Source organism: Pristis pectinata, chromosome 26, assembly GCF_009764475.1.
Source record: "Pristis pectinata isolate sPriPec2 chromosome 26, sPriPec2.1.pri, whole genome shotgun sequence".
Taxonomy (NCBI): Eukaryota; Metazoa; Chordata; class Chondrichthyes; order Rhinopristiformes; family Pristidae; genus Pristis; species Pristis pectinata.
The window spans coordinates 20,259,260-20,280,361 of NC_067430.1; the positions used below are offsets into that span (position 1 = coordinate 20,259,260).

The 21,102-nt window shown below is 43.0% G+C and overlaps 1 protein-coding gene across 8 annotated transcripts in view; it reads left to right on the forward strand.

Annotated features, from left to right (window-relative positions):
- Window positions 1–21,102, forward strand: part of camta1a (calmodulin binding transcription activator 1a) — a 936,513-nt gene that overhangs the window by 830,977 nt on the left and 84,434 nt on the right. For 7 of the 8 annotated variants that reach the window (XM_052039225.1, XM_052039226.1, XM_052039227.1 and 4 more), the window contains 4 exons: window positions 3,807–3,947; window positions 5,915–7,797; window positions 10,856–10,982; window positions 11,916–12,050. In XM_052039225.1, coding sequence (XP_051895185.1) covers window positions 3,807–3,947; window positions 5,915–7,797; window positions 10,856–10,982; window positions 11,916–12,050 — 2,286 coding nt within the window. The remainder of the gene's footprint in view (window positions 1–3,806; window positions 3,948–5,914; window positions 7,798–10,855; window positions 10,983–11,915; window positions 12,051–21,102) is intronic. The other variant, XM_052039230.1, reaches the window with a different exon arrangement.

The following is a 21,102-nucleotide window of genomic DNA, read 5'->3' on the forward strand; positions in this document are numbered from 1 at the left end:
AAGGGTCAAAGACAATTGCCAAAGTCGCAAACACGAATGTTGGGATCAATTTAGATTTCAGCAAAAGGACAAAGTAATTGATTAAGAGAGCAAATTTAAGAGTATAAGAGTAAATATGCAGAGAAAATAAACACACATAATAAAAGCTTCTACAAATATGTAAATAGAAAAGATGAATGAAGACAATTGTAGGTCCCTATAGTCAGAAATGGAAACTCACATCGGGAAACATGGAAATGGCAGAGCAATTAAGTAAATATTTTGGTTCTATCTTCACAGAAGAGGACACAAATAATCTTCCAAAAATGATAGGGAATCAAAGATGTAATGAAGGTAGGGAACTTAAGGAAATTAGTATTAGGAAGAAAATAGTGCTGGAGAATTTAGTATCACTGTAAGCTGATAAATCCCTGGGGCCTGATAATTTGCATGTCATGTACAAATAGAAGTAACTGTGGAAATAGTGGATGCCTCAGTTATCACCTTCCAGAATTCTGTACATATTGGAATAGTTCCTGCAGGTTAGAGAGCAGCAAATGTAACCCCACTATTTAAAAAGGAGAGTGACAAATCACAAAACTACAGACCAGTTAGCCTGACATGAGTAATGGGGAAAATGCATGAGGCAATTATAAAGGATGAGATAAGGGACATTTAGAAAAACATAAAAGAGATTATACAAAGTCAACATGGACTTCTGAAAGAGAAATCAAATTTGACAAACACACTGGAGATTTTTTTTGAGGATATGACTGGTAGAATAGATAAGGGAGAATCAGTGGATGTGGAGTATTTGGATTTTCAGAAAGCTTCTGATAAAATTTCACAGAAAAGGTTAATGTACAAAATTGATGCATTTTAATGCAAAATTAATGAGTAATGTATTGGCATGGATCAAAAATTGTTTGACGATTTGGATGAGGGAACCAATTAATTTTTCAAAGTTTACTGACAGCACTGAACTGAGTGGGATTATAAATTGTGAGGAGGATGCAAAGAGGCTCCAAAGCAGCTTACAGAGATTGAGGCAAAGCAATGGCAGCTGGAATTTAATCCTCATAAGCGCAAAGTGATGTGCTTGGGAAGACGAATAAGATTAGGGCATACATAATGAATTATAGGGCCCAAGAGATTACCGAGTTGCTACACAAAGGGCTCTTGGGGCCAAGTTGCTAATATATTTAAGAAAGAGATAGATGCATTTCTATGTGCAAAAGGCTGAAAGGGTACAGGGAGAGTGCAAGGATATGGTATTGAGACAGATGATCACTTATGATCGTATTGAATGGTAGAACAGACATGAAGGACCGAATAGCCTACTTCTGTTCCTGTTTTCTTGTGCCTCTATGTTTTCCCATATTTCAGTCAATATTTTGGTTTCCCTGTGGTGACTACACTTCAAAATACTTTGGTGGCTGCAGAATGCTCTGTAGAGAGTCCTGAGGTTGTGAAAAGCACAATGTAAATTCATGTCTTTTTCCTTAACATTAGCAATGCAAACTTAAAGGTCTGGAATTATTGTGAGGCTTCTTCGCTGAGAGATGGCTGCAATCCCCCTGGAAAGGCTCTGCATGGCCAGAAGCATTCCTTAAAGGTTTTGCAATATGGCGAGAGAATGGCCCAGAGCTTCCCCTAGGCATTAAAAGGAAATGTGCACTCAGGAGAAATCTTTCCTATAACACATACTGAAGACATATTCTCCCCTTTGCCTAAGGTCTTCTTCACATCTGCTGCTCTTACTACCTTTGATCTTCAGATGCAGCCTAGCAAAGTGGGCTCTGTGTGGTCTTCTGGGATTTGAGGGAGGGTTAGGGGTAAGGAGAGGAAGAGAAAGGATCTTCACAAAAATGAAAAACACTGAGTGAGGACCCCAGCAGTGGACAATGTACAATCGGTATCCTAGTGGATTTACACCAGACCTCCAGTAGCAGCTGAACAACCATGGATAAGGCTTCCAAGAAGGCAAAATTGTGGGAATTTTCTCAAGGGCATTTGAAGCTTTCATCCAAGCAGAATCTATTCCCAGTTTGTAGCCCAAATTCCTTTCACATTTAAAACCTCAATACACCTTGCCTCCACCAGTCATCCTTCTCATTAATGCCAATGTGTCTCACTCTGAGTGACATAGTTCTTCCCTAAACCTTTTCTAAAACTCCCTTTCTCTTTCTCTCTTTCTCAACCTCTCTCTCTCCCCCCACCCCCTCCACCCGGCCTCTCTTTTCTTCCTGCCACTCTGGTTTAATCTTATATGCTTTTCTCCCACGTGGAATCTGATTGACCATATTCTAAACAATGCATCTAAACTCTTGCATTCCACTGAACTTTCTTGTCAAGCTTTGACATAAAGTATAAAGAAACACTTTGGAAATGCAGAATACCAGGAACCAAGACACCTGGGGTCTCCTAAATGACATCTGCTCGAATTGCCCCAGCGTTGACTAAGTAGCAATAGACTCTTAATTGACCTCAGAATTAAGTGAGTGCTTATTTAATGGCAGTTAACTTCATGGCCTCAAACTGAAAAACACTACACTTTCCAGGATGCAGTCTTCCTGATCTTAAAGAAGATTTCAGCTGTGATGTGGCATCTTTTATTGAATTATTTAGTCTTCTATTTACACAGATGGGTAAGTAAGTGAGATTCTAGATTTTATAGATTCTGCACAGAGCACAGCAGCAAGCCAGTAAGGCTGAACCTCGAGAAGTCACTGAGAGACCACAGTTCAAATTTCCTGCTCAGTCTTGGACACCTTACTCAAGAAAGGATGGGATAGAAGGGATCATAATTAAGGGAGTTTGTCTGCATTTTCAACAACTTGCATTTGTAAAGCATATTTAAATAGTAGAACATCCTATGGGGCTTCACAAGAGTATTGTCAAATAATATTTAACACCAAGTTAAATTAGTCAAAAATCAGACTTTAGTGAGAATCTTACAGGAGGAAAGACAGAGCTAGAGATACAGAGAGTTTGAGAAGGGAATATATTACCTTGTGGACAAGGTATCTAAAGGCACTGCTTCCAGTGTTGGGAAGGTGAAAATTGGATATGAAAGATGACAGAGTTAAGGAGCATAGGGATCTTATAGGGTTGAAAGGCAGGAGGAAGTTGTAAAGAAGTGAAGGAAAGAGGGTACGAGGGGATTGAAGAGAATGGGAATTTTAAAAATGAGCCATTGTCCAAAAGAAGCCAGTGAGTGGAGGGTAATGGGTGAGTGAGAATCTGTGTGATTTAGAGAAAATGTGTTCATTCAGTTGTCTGCTGAGCAAAAAATTTACAACTGTTATTTTTTCAGTCAGAAAAGCTACTCTGTGCCAAAATCTCTGGCACGATCTCCCAATGGTGAAATTCGAGGACAGCAACATTGGAAAATTATCTCTGATACTCCCAGATTGTTCTCTACTAACTCCTGAGGAGAAGGGGGTTAAACTCTGAAACCTACAGTTAACATTCTACATCCAACATCATTCACCAATGGCTAGGTGACAGACTACTGATGGTTATCCAATGGTATCATCGGGAACTGAGGTTCTGCTTGATCATCTCAGCCTCTAGCTGGCCTTGTGACCATCACTTTCTTTAAAAACAGCTCTTCTTCTGTGAAGAGGTTAATCAACATGGCTTCTGCTTCCTGTTGGTTTATTTTCTGCTTCAGATTTCAGATTTTTGCAGGTAGTTTTATTTGGGCCAGACCACATTCTGAGCCATATCCCTTTGGTCCCAACACATCAAATCACCCCCATTCCTCCCTCCCCCCACCCACCAGTGCGAGCCGGTTTCTCACGGTGTCTGCCTTTTTCCAACAGTTCACGGCATCAAATGGACCTGCAGTAATGGGAACACCAGCGCCGGTTTCTCAGTGGAGCAGCTTGTTCAGCAGATCCTGGACAGCCATCAGACCAAGCCTCAGCCTCGCACTCACAACTGCCTGTGCACCGGCAATCTGGGTAGGACTAACTGGGAGTAACCCTTCTAATTAACATGAGCCTTTAAGCATTTAAAGCTTTAAAAATTACATCTGGGGATTTTTTTTCCCATTAATACTGCCCCTTCTCTTCCTCCACAACTTCACCACCACTCTCCTGAATCTGCCTATTCCCCTGCTGGGATACCCCCAGCTTTCTCCCACCTCACTGGGACAATAAGTGTCACTAGATTATTCAACAATGGTGGCTCTCACAGAAGAGCCCACTCCTGTCCTTGCTGCTCATCTGTCGGAGGGGAAATGCCCACAGGTTGCCATGTCATTTCTTTTGTCTTCCACTTATGGTGAAATAAAGAGGGTGTTTGTGATTTTAAAAGTGCAGGAACCAGGGGAAAACACACACACAGCCACATACACATATACACACTCACATGTCATGTACATACGCATTGTAGGTCACATTACACCTGTCTCAACCTCAGGATGTTTTAAAGCTCTTTAGAGCCAGTAAAGAGCTTTTTGAAGCGCAGTCACTATTGTAGTGTGGGAAATGTGAATGTAAGTTTACATACAGCAAGCTCCCAGCCATGTGATAACTGTCAGAAAATGTAATGTTGAAGTAGGCTGTGATACCAAAGAGAGTTCCTCCATTCTGTTTAAGAATACTGTCTTGGGATGTTTTGTACCCACATGAAAAAGCAGAATGGACCTCACTTTCACATCTCTTCTAAAAGGCGGCAAATCTGTGAGTGCGGTGCTGGGATCCTCTGACTGTGTGGAACACTGCATTGCATCACGCAGTGCTCCTCTCAGGATGAGGGAAAAGAGGCTGACTGGGTAATAATGAGAGTCATGAGTTTGTTGGTGGGCAAACTGCGGCGGATGATGGGAGGGAAATGGAGCTTTGTTCTTAAATTAATACTGTTCCTTAACATTGATTTCAGGTGTTGTAGATTTATTAAGCATACAGTGCATGTAATTATACACATAAAAGGCAGACTCTGGTTCTAGTTACAACCAGAACTGATGAGAGTTGATTTGTGCTTTAACTACATTATGACAACAGCTTTAATTTATATAGCATCTTTAATGTATTAAAAGATTCCAAGGTGGTTAACAGAGGCTTTATCTAACAAAAAATTGACATGGAGCCACATAAAGAGATATTCGGATATATGACCAAAAGTTTGGTCAGAGAGGTAGGTTTTAAGGTTAAGCTGAAATAGTGTCAGAGGAGGGGGTTCAGGGGTGCAACTACAGGCTTTAGGAATCTCAGGGGTCAATTGAAACTTTCCCAAGGGAACAGCCAGTGGGCTGTCTTCCATACAGACTAAGTTTGATCCCCAATCAACATTGAGATGGCAAAGCATTATAGATTGGATAACTGTAGGAGTCAGATACCTGGGAAAGAATGTTGATGCAGAGTGCAGGAGAGCTCCTGAGGCAGTTAAATGCTAGTGATGGAGGATTTCAGTGAATGGGCAGATCATTCTGATATCTGATGGCACTTCCAATAGTGTAATACTCCCTTAGTACCAGAAATAGAAGTCTCGCCCTGAATTTTGAGCTCCAGTCCCTGAAGTGGGACTTGAACCATAGCCTCTGCCTTGGAGGCAAAAGAGGGATTCACTGAGTCACTGTTAACACCACTCAGAAGGATGTTCTGGCATGTCGCCGGATGGGAGAAGTCGCCTGGCATGACACTGGATCAATGATGCTTGGGGAGATGGTGGAAGGAGGGTTCCTTGTCTAGATGATGCAACCATCTGTAACCCCAGGGAGAGTTCAGCTGGAGCTTTGGAATTCTCTTCCCAAAGCTTCCTCCATTAAAACTCTCTTTCAGACTGACCCATAATCTAATTATGTGGCTCAGTGTAAATCGCGGGAGGGAAGAGGATGGAATAAGAATCATTGAACTGCCAATTGATTGGTTTTGCCTGTTCCTGCCTCCACCACCTCCCACCACCCCAACCTAATTCCCTCCTCTAGGTGCCGGGAGCAGTGTCCACCACAAGTGCAACAGTGCCAAACACCGCATCATATCACCAAAAGTGGAGCCGCGAACTGGCGCCTACAGCAGCCACCCAGAAGTCCAAAATAATGATGTCTCTGAGGGCAAGAATGACCATGGCCATGGCAAGGCCTCGAGCCGTGAGAAACGGAATGGTAAGCTGGCCAAACCTGTCCTACTGCATCAGAACAGCACTGAGGTCTCCTCCACCAACCAGGTGGAGGTGCCTGACACCACCCAGAACTCCCCGGTATCCATCAGCAGTGGTCTGAACAGTGAAACAGACATGGCCGACAGCCCAGCCATCACTGGTGTCTCCAGCATGGCCGTAGCCTCAGTCATGTGCAGCCTAAGCCAGAACGCCACTGTTTTCATGTCAGAGGTCACCAACGAGGCAGTGTACACCATGTCTCCCAGTGCGGGCCCTGGCCAGCATCTCATTGCCTCAGATGCAGGAGCCCAAGGCCTGGTCCTGGCCGTCAACTCAGACGGACACAAGTTTGCATTTGCCTCCTCAGCAGCTGCTGGAAACCCCGACGGATTGTCTATGATGTCAGCCAGTGTGGCGGAGGACTTGGTCCTTTCCTCCACCCTGGAGAGCAGTGAGAAGATTCCAGAGACCAACATGAACTTCGACCCCGACTGCTTCCTCAACAACCCCAAGCAAGGCCAGACGTATGGAGGAGGAGCTCTGAAGAATGACAGCAACAACGGTACCCCACGGCAGCCACCAGGCAGTGAGGCTGGCTACTCCTTCAGTGCGCCCCTGGTGAAGGAGATCAAGACTGAGGATAACTCGTTTGACCAGCAAATGACCAAGGAAGGGTTCCAAACCAGCTCCACCCCCGCCTCCATTTCCTTGACACCTGGCTCGGCCTTGCTGTCCTCTGGGGGCCTCAGTCCCAGCACCACTCTGGAACAGATGGATTTCAGCGCCATCGACTCCAGTAAGGACTTTTCCTCGGGTTACACCCAGAACGTCCAGAGCCCCCATGTCCACCAGAACCCCTCACCCAGCTTCTTCCTGCAAGAGGCCAACAAGGCTCATCGTCTGGAGCCCACCACACATAGCAATGGTCTGAGTGACGGTGGGGGAACGCCTTTCGCCACTACCTTAGGGCTGGCAAATGTCAAGACAGAGTCACCCACGCAGACCGCATCCAGCTGCAACGGTCCAGTGCAGCAGGGCCGCGTCGATGCCACCCCTTCCCTGCAGCTGCTTCAGTTCCAGGCCAACTTTCAGCCCATTGCAGCAGAGACGGAGGTTCCCATGGAAACAACAGCCCCGTCAGAGGGAGGTGAGGGCCTCCTGAAATCAGCTGAGCTTCCAGCCTGCAGCACTGAGCACTACATCCAGGCTGAGGGTGCAGGGGGCAATGGGCTGCCCATCCTCCAGGGCAACATGGTGTCGAGCCTGTATCCAGTAGCCCACCACAGTCTGGGGGCTTCAGCCAACATGGAGCTCAACCTGGACCATTTTGACATCTCTTTCAGCAACCAGTTCTCGGATCTGATCAACGACTTCATATCGGTGGAGGGCGGTGCCAACACGCTGTACGGGCAGCAGCTGGTGGCGAGCGAGACGGGAGCTGGGGCTAGCCTGCAGCAGTCAGAGGATGAGAGAGCCAGGGTGGCAACCTTCAGCCAGGCCGAGATCTGCATCCCTTGCTGCAGCCCCCAGCAGCAGCAGCAGCAACAGCAGCAGGGCTTACAGCTGGGCAATGGGGAGAGCGGGGGCAGCTCCATGGCCTACATGCACGTGTCCGAAGTCGTGTCGGCTCAGGGAACCCTGGGGTCGCTGCAGCAGAGTGGCCGATTGTTCATGGTGACGGATTATTCTCCGGAGTGGTCTTATCCTGAGGTAAGGGAGTCTACTGGGATTTATTCCCATTCACACTAAACTTATCTCCTCATCCTCCCCTTTGGGGTTTTACCCAGTTTATTAAAGCTATGTCCTCTGGCTAAAGACCCTCCAGCCAAAGAAAACAGCCTCCCCTAATTCACTCCATCAATCCCTTCATGATCATCTTTATTAAAACTGTCAAAAACCTTCTTTCTTACCAGAATAACCCCAGCGGTCCCTTGCTTATCCCTGACAACATTATAGTTAATCTCTGCACCCCTTCTAAGGCACTAACGTCATTCCCAAAGTGCAATGCCTAGAACTGAGCACAATACTCTAACTGGGTCTGAAAGTTAACGTTATATCCTTGCCATTGCGTTCTATGTCACTAGAGGGAGCCAGTGCTTGCTTCTTAAAGTTATTTGTTTCGGAGACAGACAAAGAGGCTGCTGACACCACACAAACGCTGCCGTTCTCCCTCTTCGTCTTTTCTCCACCCTTTCCTTCCTGTAAATGCCCACACCCTCCCAATGCTTGAGGATTTTGACTCCATTTCATTCTCCCACCAACTTCCTCAGCCCCAAAGGTTGGGATTGCTAAATCCAGATGTCCGTGTTTCTGCAGGTTTCATCAGGCTACTTCCCTCCATCCCACACCCAACCTCCTGCCATCGATCACCCGACTCTTCTATCCACAATGCACCTGCCCTTCCACAGCATATCAGAAAACTCAATCACTTTATTTAGTAATGCTTGACTATCAGTTTAACAGATTCTTTTAATTCCACCTCCAATATTTTTTACAATTGATAAAGCATTCAAGGGAAATGAAATAAAAATGCAATGTTTACATAATCCTGTGATTTTCCTCCGGAGTTTCTTGTGGAAGCATCCTGGAGATTAATGACTCTCCCTAGAGATTAATGACTTTTCCCAGAGTCTCCAGGGTGATCCTAGAAGGATCATGGATGAGTTGGCAGCCCTTCCAGATAGAAGAGGCAGCTTGATCTGTCCAACTAGCAACTGGTGGGAACCACTGCACCCTGTACAAGTCCACTCCAGAGCTTAACTCCCCATTCACTGGTCTCTGAGTTAGGATTTGCAGAAGAAAAAAGAAAACATTCTGGCTTGTGGCAGGACATCTGTCAGTCAAGTTTCCTGACCCTCACTGTGCACTCCAGACAGTCAGCAACTGTGCCTGGACTTTCTAAGTATGGTAACATCACAAAATGTCATTATACTGTTGTCCACAAGCAGCAACATTGGGCTATCCCAGTCTGTATGGGCTGTGTGAAAACCTGTCTACAGCCATGGTCACACACCCTGCCCCCTCAAAATTAACACTGGCATCCATAACTCCAAAGGGATGTCACTTATAAAATTCCTTAATGGCTTAATTGTCTAAGGCCACTGTGGTCCTGAGTTGACTTAGATGTAGATCAGTTTTATGTAACAGTACAGCACAGGAACGGGCTCTTCAGCCCACAATGTGCTTACTGTAATGTCAAATTAAATTAAACCGATCTGCCTGCACATGATCCATATCCCTCCATTCACTGCATGTTCATGTGCCTGTCTAAATCCCTTGTAAACACCACTGTCATGTCTGCCACCACCACCACCCCCAGCAGTGCGTTCGAGGCATCTATCACTCTCTGTGTAAAAAAAACACTTGTGGTTGAAAGAAGATCACAGCTGGAAGCTAAACATCCAAGGATACACATCCTATTGAAAGAAAGGCAGGTGGACAGAGGGGGTGCAGTGGCTCTGTTAGTAAGAAGTGAAATCAAACCCTTAGCAAGAAGTGACATAGGACCAGAAGATGTAGGATCCTTGTGGGTAGAGTTAAGAAACTGCAAGGGTAAAAAGACCCTGTTGGGAGTTATATACAGGCCTCTGAATAGTAGGCAGGATGTGGGGTACAAATTACAGCAGGAGATAGAAAAGGCTTGTAAAAAGGGCAATGTTACGGTGGTCATGGGCAATTTCAATATGCAGGTAGATTGGGAAAATCAGATTGGTACTGGATTCCAAGAGAAGGAATTTGTAGAATGCCTACGAGATGGCTTTTTAGAGCAGCTTGTGGTTGAGCCCACTAGGGAAAAGGCAATTCTGGATTTGGTGTCATGCAATGAACAAGATTTGATTAGGGAGCTTAAGGTAAAGGATCCCTTAGGACGCAGTGATCATAATATGACAGAATTCACCCTGCAATTTGAGAGGGAGAAGCTAAAATCGGATGTTGTCAGTATTACAGTTGAGTAAAGGTAACTACAGAGGCTTGAGAGAGGAGCTGGCCAGAGTTGATTGGAAGGAGACCCGAGCAGGGATGACGGTAGAGCAGCAATGGCAGGAGTTTCTAAGAGTAATTTGGAAGACACAGGATCAGTTCATCCCAAATAAGAAGAAGCATTCTAAAGGGAAGTTGAGGCAACCGTGTCTGATAAGGGAAGTCAACAGAGCATAAAAGCAAAATAGGGGGCATACAATATTGCAAAAATTAGTGGGAAGCTAGATGATTGGAAAGCTTTTTAAAACCAACAGAAGACAACTAAAAAGGCAATAAGGGGAGAAAAGATAAAATATGAAGGCAAGCTAGCCAATAATATGAAAGAGGATACCAAAAGTTTTTCAGATATATAAGGAGTAAAAGAAAGGCAAGAGTGGACATCAGGTCACTGGAAACTGACACTGGAGAGGTAATAATGGGGAGCAAAGAAATAGCGGACAAACTGAATAAGTATTTTGTGTCAGTCTTCACTGTGGAAGACACCAGCAACTTGCCAGAAATTCGAGAGAGCCAGGGGAAAGAAGTGAGTGCAGTCGCTACTACTAAGGAGAAGATGCTTGGGAAGCTGAAAGGTCTGAAGGTAGATAAGTCACCTGGACCAGATGGACTACACCTCAGGTTGAGGTGGAGGAAATGGATTGGAGGGAAGTGGGTGAAGGAAGGGAGAGATGTCCAAACCGGATGAGGAGAAAACAAGCACATTAAGATCTGATTGGAAAAAGAAATCCATTGCTCTTGCCAGGATGAGTTGCTTAGTAGTTATGCCGTTATTGTTATGCCTTTGCAGGGCGGAGTGAAGGTGCTGATCACAGGGCCATGGCAGGAAGCCAGCAATAATTACAGTTGCCTGTTTGACCAGATTTCAGTGCCTGCATCTCTTATTCAGCCTGGTGTTCTTAGATGTTATTGCCCAGGTAAGTGAAAACCTCATTCATTCTAACTTTTCTTCACAAGATTTCTCCACTTCCCCTCAACTGTAGTATATGGTGAGAGGATGAGTGGTCAGGGTAGAATTGGTCCACTGTCTGCTCTCCTGTCCATTTTGCTTCCTGTTGGGATTTGTAGTTGGCTGTTATTTGTGAGGCACTATCCTTCATCCTATCATTGCACAATAACTTAGTAGCTAGAGAGCTAACCATTAAAGCATTCAGTTTGTTGGATGAGGTTGTAGCAATCAAAGAGCCTGGTTTAGTCAAAAAAGAAATTTCTATCATTCCACTTGCTTTGTCAGGATATCTCAAAGCACATTGTGCCCAATGCACTTCAGTTATAATGTAGGAAAGGCAGCAACATATTGTAAGGTCCCACATGCATCCAGATGATGACCAGATCATCTGCTTTGGTGATGTTGGTTGTTTGCCATTTGTATTTGGAATTGCCAGGACACTGAGGGGATCTCCCACTGTTCATCCTCAAATAAGAATCATGGGATCACTTGCAGTGCCTCAGTATGATGTCTCATCGGAAAAACAGTTCCTTCAGTGCTATATTAGATTGTCAGTCTTTCTAGCTATTATGCTGCCTGGAATAGGATTTGAGTACATCTGCATCTGACTGATTCTAGAGACTGAGTCAAGACTGGGTTTTCCTGGCAGCCTCCATGGAAGTTTAGGACACAACTAAGCAGTTGCCCAAAATGAGACAATTGAAAATAAGAGCTTATAACATGGGGAATTGTTGGAGCACTTAGATCAGCTTTAAGCCGGAGTTGAAATTGTGATTTTTCATTTTAAAAATTGTTAGCAGGTAGTATTGGTAGACACGTATAAGAGGTAGAAACGGCAGCAATTCCCAGTCAATGAGGCAGCTGCAATAACAAACCATCTCACTTTCTCGTTCTTATCCAGCCCATGACACAGGCCTTGTGACTCTACAGGTTGCCTTCAATAGTCAAATCATCTCAAACTCCGTCGTCTTTGAATACAAAGCCCGGGCCTTGCCAACTCTTCCCACATCCCAGCACGACTGGCTGTCATTGGATGGTATGTAGCTCTATTCACAGTCTGATATGTTGTTCTTGAGGCCTGATATGTTGTTCACTGTGGCAATGAGGTTAATGTCTTGTTTGGTTAGATTATTCTATATTTACATTGATGGCTCTTTATTGAAAAGGTTTTGTTGCGTGGCAAATATCATGGACTTGCTAAATGTTCAGAGTTTCATTTGATTGTATTGACTGACCTGTATTCAGTCGGCACATGTTTTCAGCCTAAGGATGTGCAGTGATTTACGCTGAGGCAGTAAATGTACAGGTTTTTATATTAAAAAAAACTGCAAAATTCAGCAAGGTCTCCCATGTTCAAGGGAAGATAAGGTAAGCCAGGATACGGGTGGTTAGATGGAAATGTACCGATTTTCAGAGGAAGTTAATACTGAAGGTGATAATTTTTCAGGATGAAACTCCTTAACAGGGTTTTGGACTCTGAGCTGCTTTAGTGAGTCTTACTTTCAAGACAGAAAGTACCAATCATGCAATGTGAAGACATCTTTCAGAATTTTGGGCAGAATCTCAATGTACAGAAACATAAATCAAATATTGATGAGACTTATGAAAGGCTACAAAAAGAAGACATACCACTGGGCTTCATTTGTGGGAGATAAACTGAAAAGTGGAGAAATTATCCTAAACATCCAGTTTACTTCTAGTTTACACTTATATTACAAAATGGATAAAGTGATACTGGTGAAGCTGCAAGTAAGGAATCAAAGTTGAGAGGTATCCCAGTCAGGTAAAATTAACTATTTTAAAAAGGCTGAGGTTAAGAATATGGAAAGGTTTTCAAAAGTAGAGATGGAGATGATATTTATATTTAAATTGGTAGATTGGTTTATTATTGTCACGTGTACCAAAGTACAGTGAAAAACTTGTCTTGCGTACCGTCCATACAGATCAATTCATCACAACAGTGCATTGAGGTAGTACAAGGTAAAGACAATAACAGAATGCAGAATAAAGTGTTACAATACAGAGAAAGTACAGTGCAGATAAACAGAAAGTGCAAGGTCACAGCGAGGTAGATTACGAGGTAAAGAGTCAATCTTATCGTACGAGGAAATTGTTCAGTAGTCTTATAACAGCAGGATAGAAGCTGTCCTTGAGTTTGGTGGTACGTGCTTTCATGCTTTTGTACCTTCTGCCCGACGAGAGAGGGGGGAGAAGAGAGAATGTCCAAGGTGGGTGGGATCTTTGATGATGCTGTCTGCTTTACCGAGGCAGCAAGAAGTGCAGATAGAGTCCAGGGAGGGGAGGTTGGTTTCCGTGATGTGCTGAGCTGTGTCCACAACTCTGCAGTTTCTTGCGATCCTGGACAGAGCAGTTGCCATACCAAGCCATGATGCATCTGGATAAGATGCATTCTATGGTGCATCAATAAAAATTGGTGAGGGTCAAAGGGGACATGCCAAATTTCTTTAGCCTCCTGAGGAAGTAGAGGGTGCTGGTGAGCTTTCTTGGCTGTGGTGTCAACGTGGTTGGGCCAGGACAGGCTATTGGTGATGTTCACTCCTGGGAACTTGAAACTCTCAACCCTCTTGACCTCAGCACCATTGATGTAAACAGGAGCATACGCACCACCCCCGCTTCCTGAAGTCAATGACCAGCTCTTTCGTTTTGCTGACATTGAGGGAAAAGTTGTTGTCATAACACCATGCCACTAGGCTCTCTAACTCCTTCCTGTACTCCGACTCATCATTATTTGAGATACGGCCCACTATGGTGGTATCATTGGTATCAAATGCAGACTTGTAGATGGAGTTAGAGCAGAATCTGGCCACGCAGTCACGTGTATGTGGGAGACCAAAATTAGGAGTCACAAGTAGGCTAAACTTCCCTAGGAACAGGCTAAAATAGGCTAAACCTCCCAAACCTGCAACATCTACCACAGCATGTGATAAAGGCAGCATGTGATCGCAACCACTTACAGGTTCCCCTCTAAGACATGCACTACTGACTTGGAACTCCATTCCTTTATTGTCACTGGGTCTAAAACTTGGAACCAACTACCCAACAACACTTCTTAAGGATGATCAATAATTGCTAGCCTTGCTAATATCAGTGTGTAAATAAGTAAGGAAAGAATTTCAATGACTATAAAAATCTGCCATTTTAAAATGTGTAAAATTTTATTATTAATTGACAATGTCCTGTTTCTGTGCTGTGTATTTTTCTACACATTTTTTGTAGTTTCCACAATATCCTTATCCAAAACCTATTTCACAGAAACTGCTATATGACGATTGATGAAAGCAAATTATTTAAAATGATGAAGGGTTCAGATCCTAAATGGTACAAGTTAAACATCAGGACATCCAAAATAGGATAAGGAGATAAGAAACAGGAGTAGGAATAGACCATTCATCGGGTTCATGGCTGAGCTTCTATATCAGTGCCATCTTCCTGCACTACCTCCATATCCCTTGATTCCTTTAAAATCCAGGAATCTACTGATCTCTGTTTTAATGGAACTCATTGATGAGCCTCCACAGCCCTTTGAGGTAAATAACTTGAAAGTTTCACCACCCTTCTAAGTGAAGAAATCTTTCCTCTTGTCAGTCCTAAACAGCTTGCCCCTTATTCTGAAAATGACCCTGGTTCTAGATGGGGTCAAAGGGATGGAGTGGTTGGGGTTTTTCTCCAATGTGAAATCAGGGAAGGTATTTTGAATGCAGAATCTGTAGGCAACTCCAAGGAGGAGTGGGATGTCTAGAAAAAGAAAAAATTAGATGTGAGAAGACAGGTAGATCGAGAAGTATGGTGAAAAGGTGAGTTAAGAATATTAGAGTTTGAACTTAGAAGAAACATTTCAATACAACTTCAGCAAGAAATTAGGAGGGCAAAAAGGGACCAGGAAATATCCTTAGCAAGTAAGATACAGGAGAATCCCAAGAGGGGTATAGAAGTTTCAGATATGATGGGGGAAATGCAAAAGAGGAGGGAAAGTCACACTGATGATTATGGAGAACATTTGGAAAGGCAGACGCTGATCAGGAATAGTCAGCATGTCTTTGTGTGGAAGAAATCCTGTCTCACTAATTTGATTGAGTTCTTTGAGAAGGTAGCTGAGAAGATTGACAGCAAAAAGGCAAAACAGCAGACAATGTCTATATGGACTTTAGTAAGGCATTTGACAGGATCCCACTTGGTAGGGTGCTCCACAAGATTAAGGCACATGGGATTCAAGGCAAGATGGCTAATTGGATCTAAAATCTGCTTGGTGGTAGGAAGCAGAGGGTGGTGATGGAAGGATGCTTTTCTGATTGGAAGTCTGTGACCAATGGTGTACTGCAGGAATCGATGATGGGACCTTTTTTGTCTTGATAAGTGCGAGGAGATGCATTTTGGGAAGTCAAATAGGGGCAGGACATATACAGTAAATGGTAGGGCGCTACGTCCATAGTTTTGTGAAAGTGGTAACACAGGTAGACGGGGTTATGAAAAAGGTATATTGGCATACTCGCCTTCATATGTCAAGGTATAGAATATAAAAGTAGGGACATTATGTTGCAACTTTACAAAACACTGGTTCTACCACACTTGTACTATTGTGTGCAGTTCTGGTTACCACACTATAAGAAGGTTGTCCTTGCACTGGAGATAGTGCAGAGGAGATTCACCAGGTTGTTGCCTGGATTGAAGGACTTTAGTCTTGGGGAGAGATTGGACAGGTTGGGGTTGTTTTCCCTGGAGCAAAGGAGGCTGAAGGGTGGCCTGATAGAAGTATATAAAATTATTAGAGGCATAGATGGGATAGATAGAATCTTTTCTAAATGATATCATAAACAAGAGGCCAAGGTTTAAGGTCAGAGGAAGGAGTTTTAAAGGGGATTTGAGGGGAAAGTTTTTCACACAGAGAGTGATAGTTATCTGGAACTCACTGCCAGAGGAGGTGATAGAGTCAGATACAACCACTATGTTTAAAAGACATTTAGACAAGCACGTAAATAAGCATGGAAGGATATGGACCTAATGTGGGAAAATGGTATTGGTGTGGATAAGCAAAAAAGGTTGGCATGGGTATGGTGGGCTGAAGGGCCTACTATTTCTGTGCTGTACAACTCTATGACATCCCAAATGCTTTAAAGCTTGTCAGATCATTGTGACAACTAGTCTATGTTGCAGTGTTGAAAATGCAGCAGCAAACTTGTACTTGGGACTTACACCAGAAATACAGGCTGTTCAGCATATATATCCATGCATTTGTCTGTGCTACATATGGACTTCATCCCACCCTTCTTCCTCTCACCCTATCAGAATAAGCTGTTAAATCTGGTCACCCAGGAATTATCCCCCAGTGAAGCATTAGCACCTGGTTCTAACTTTAGACAGCAAATACAGCTTGAGAGTGGGATTCGGCAGATACAACTTCATGGGCCTTTACACGGAGAATTAGTGTGTATGTAAAGAGAAGATAACTATAGATCACCTCCTGGTATCTCTGCAGCATCATAATGCGTTGCCCAAGATTTGGCAATACAACACTATAATTCAGCCTCGAAATACCTTTTAACAATGCTGAAAACAAAACAGTGCAGTGCAGTTGAGAAGAGGTTGAAGCTGGAATCAAGCCAAGTTATGCCCATTTCTGAGTCTCTTATTTCCATCAGGAATTTCAATAACATTAGAAACATTGTTCCAACACAAAACTTCTTCAAATTATGTCAACAATAGGACAATGCCCAATGCAGAACATTGAGAGCAGATCGTATAGAAATGATTTGCTTGAGATATAATTGAAGGTCAAGATAATCTTCTTTAACTTTCTCCCTTCCAATGGAACATTCTGTTGCTCCATCCTTCAACTTTTTCTCTTTTAAAGTCATTATGAATTGTTTGTTTTTAAATGAATATCAAAACTGTGCAGTTTCTTCAAAGAGAAGAAATTATTCCATGCATGGAGGTGTTAACATCCAAAATGCATTAGGTTGAACCAGATTCCACACAGAGCTTCAATTGCACACAGACTTGGAAGAGGTTTTACAGGGTTACTGGGGAAAATTGAAATGGTTGACTATAATTGGACATCCTCTTTCAGGCAGCTGGCACAGGCGTGATAGGCCAAATGGCTTCTTTTTGCATTCTAAGATTCTACTTATTGTCCAGTAATCATGATGCACTCAATAGCATAGATTTTCTGATCAACTTTACTACTATACCAGCAATGTCACAGACCCACGATCTTCTGAAGCTTGGCTCTGTGGTTTACCAAGCCAAGTTATTGTGGAGAAGATCTTAATAGACTTCACTCTAACTCCACACCTGACTGTAGAGAAGCTTGTCAATCTCAGTTGAGATGACGGAGAATTTAGTCTCCACACTGAATATATTGCAGTCAGAGCACAACCCCCAGTGTAGTCAGCTTAGTTGATTTAGGGTTTAATCACCCAGGTAACCAAAGTCACACAATAGAACCAAGAAACTCTAGCGCAGAAGTGAGTCTTTCTTCACAGTCAGTGTTCAATTCATTGTTATCTGTTTTAGACTATTGGCATAAATAAAATTAACCCCCTTGGATGAGAACATATTTAGCAAGGTCTCGCAAATAGCAATGTGATACCTGTCACATTGTTGTTGGTTGAGGGATGAATTTTGGCTAGGGTACAGAGGATAGTTACTCTGTTCTTCTGTGAAATACTGCTGAGGGGTTTATTATGTCCCCCTGTACCTCAGTTTAATATCTCATGCTAAGGCTCAACACACTGACAGAATGGTACTCTTTCAGTATAGCACTGGGATGTCAGTCTAGATATTTTTGTGTTCCAGTCTCTAGAATGGGACTTGAAACCATAACCTCCTGACTCAGAGGTAAGAGTGCTTCCAGCTAATTGACAGCAGGCACTTCTATGTTAGTAGATATGTATCCTTCAGAGCAAGTCAATATAAAATGGGAGCTTATTTCAAGGATCTTATTGTTGGTGCTAATTGCCCAGGGATCTTTGGTGATTAGCAGAAGCTCAGCTACTTAGGGGCAATATGTGATGAGGAACCAGGGCACTGAAAGAATGTCATCTGAAGTGCAATACCATTTCTGGGTGGTGAGAGGGGCATGGAGAAAGATCTGAAGGTACCATCCACTGCTCAAATAAACCTTTGCCATATATTTTTAGTCCTTCCTGGGGAAGGAGAGTGATCTGAATGATTGGTCATTTTTGTGTTGTGTTCTTTTTATTTGATTTACCTCACTGTGAAATGTTTGCCAGATGTTTTAGTGATCTTTAACATTCAATTGTCAGTCAACATTCCTCCTTCTCTGATTCACAGCAACTTGTTTGAAGTAAGCACAGGGCACAGAAGGGATTTTATTGATACCCAGTATGGATGGTCAGTCCCAATAGACACAGAGAGTCACTTTCATTTTGCTGTTTCTAAATTTCAAGGTCTCTGATGAAACGTTGACAGCTGAATTCCTTCATATGCCATATTTTGGCATCAATTGAGATCTCATGACATATCTATTCCTGAATCCTTTGAAAACAGCCTGTTTACATAAACAGGCTGAACAATGTACTTCATACATCTTTTCTCCAAAGACTTCCTGACTGAACCGTTCCTAAATCCTTCAAAGAATAGACAATCCTACCCATTATCTTCGTATACTGTGATTTGCTCTTACCTCTATACAATCTTTCATGCTTGATGTCATCCCAGTCATTTATTTCCATTAAGAAGCATTATTTCAAGCATTTGGACAAGAAGATAAGTCATGATTTCTCTTGTGGCACTATGAACCTGTCTTATTTTTGGAAAGACTTGTTCATGGATACAAGAAAGTTTGACAAGTAGCATGGAGACCACCTGAGGTGGGATATACTTGCCTCAGACTAAATACAATAGAGATCCACTAAATTGATTCCTGTTGTTTTTTGATGAGAAACTGAATAAGATTGGCAGATACAAGTTAAAATTTGAAGAATGGGAGGTGCTTTCAATGAAACATACAAAATTCTGAAAAGGATGTAAGAGGCTGTTTCTTCAGGATGGAGGATAAAATTAAGAAGTTTAGTCACAGGATAATGGATTGGCCACTTAAAACTGTTATGAAGAGAACATTACTCAGATGGTTATAAATCTTCAGAATTCAGAATTTTTGAAAACCAAAGTATTTACGAGATATGGGGATCAGCCGGAAATGTGGAATTAAGATGAAGAATCAGCAAAGATGTTAATGAACAACAGAGCAATCTTGGGAGGCTATATGGCCTACTCCTGCTCTTGTGTTTTTCTACTTATTTGCTTGCACAATTTAAAAAAGACCTCTTTGTAATACTTAACATACAGCACATAGGAACATGAGCAGTTCATTCACTTCCTCGAGCCAGTCCCCACATTCAATTGCACTGTGGCCTTTCTGCATCTTAACTCCATTTAACCATCTGGGTTCCATATCCTTTAATATCCCACTTGTCAAAAATCTACCAATCTCACCACCCTCGACTTTCACACTATTTTTTTGGTAGACTTCCATTTCCCACTCTCATTTTGTGGAGAGGTACTTTCTGATACCATTCCTGACCAATCCAGCTCTAACTTTCAAATTTAAGTTCCTCATCTTATTCTGGGCCCCCTGCACCAGGGAAATAAATTCCTTTGTACATCATCAGTTTCTTTAACCATCTTAAACACAGCAGTTAGACTACCCTTCATTTTCTCTGCTGAATAAAATCCTTCTCTTTCCTTAGATTCAAACTTGGATGCATGTGTCGCTGGCAAAGCCAAATTATAGATCACGTATAATACCTCCTGAGAAGGTTTTGAAAGCCAGCCTTTTGAATCATTGCAGTCTTTTTGGTGAAGGTACTCCTGTGACATTCTAGATTTTGGCCCAGCCGCAAGAAAGGACTTGTGATGGAATATTCTCCACTTGGTTGGATAAGCTGGTTTAATGCTTCATTTCTGGTGCTTATAAGACCAGAAGACATAGGAATAGAATTAGGCCATTCAGCCCATCGAGTCTGTTCCACCATTCAATCATGGCTGATTTATTTTGCCCTCTCAACCCCATTCTCCTATCTTCTCCCTGTAACCTTTGATGCCCTTACTAATCAAGAACGTAACAACTGCCGCTTTAAGTATACCCAATGACTTAGCCTCCACAGCTGTCTGTGGCAATGAATTCTACAGATTCACCACCTCTGGCTAAAGAAATTTCTCCTTATTTCTGTTCTAAAGGGACCCTTCTATTCTGAGGCTGTGCCCTCTGGTCCCAGACTCTCCACTACTGGAAACATCCTCTCCACGTCCACTCTATCCAGGCCTTTCAATATTCAGTAGGTTTCAATGAGATCCCCCTTCATCCTTCTAAACATCAGCAAATACAGGACCAGAGCCATAAAACGCTTCTCATACATTAACCCTTTCATGTCCGGGATCATTCTCATAAACCTCCTTTGGACCCTCTCCAACACCAGCACATCCTTCCTTAAATATAGGGCCCAAAACTGCTCACAATACTCCAAATGTAGTCTGACCAATGTCTTATAAAGGCTCAGCATTATATCCTTGCTTTTATATTCTAGTCCTCTCAAAATGAATGCTAACATTGCATTTGCCTTCCTTACTACCGACTCAACCTGTAAGTTAACCCTTAGGGAATCCTGCACTCGGATTCCCAAATCCCCTTGCACCTCCAATGTCTGAATTTGCTCCCTGTTTAGAAAAGAGTCTACGCCTTTATTCCTTCTACCAAAGTGCATGACCATACACTTCCCTACACTGTATTCCATCTGCCACTTCTTTGCCTATTCTCCCAATCTTTCCAAGCAGACTCCCTGCTTCCTCAACACTACCTGCCCCTCCACCTATCTTTGTATCATCTACAAACCTGGCCACAAAGCCATCAATTCCATCATCCAGATCATTAACATATAACGTGAAAAGTAGCGGACCCAACCCCCGCGGAACACCACGAGTCACCGGCAAACAACCAGAAAAGGCCCCTTTTATTTCCATTCTTTGCCTTCTGCCAGTCAGCCAATCTTCTATCCATGCTGGTACCTTTCCTGTAATACCATGGGCTCCTGTCCTGTTTAGCAGCCTCA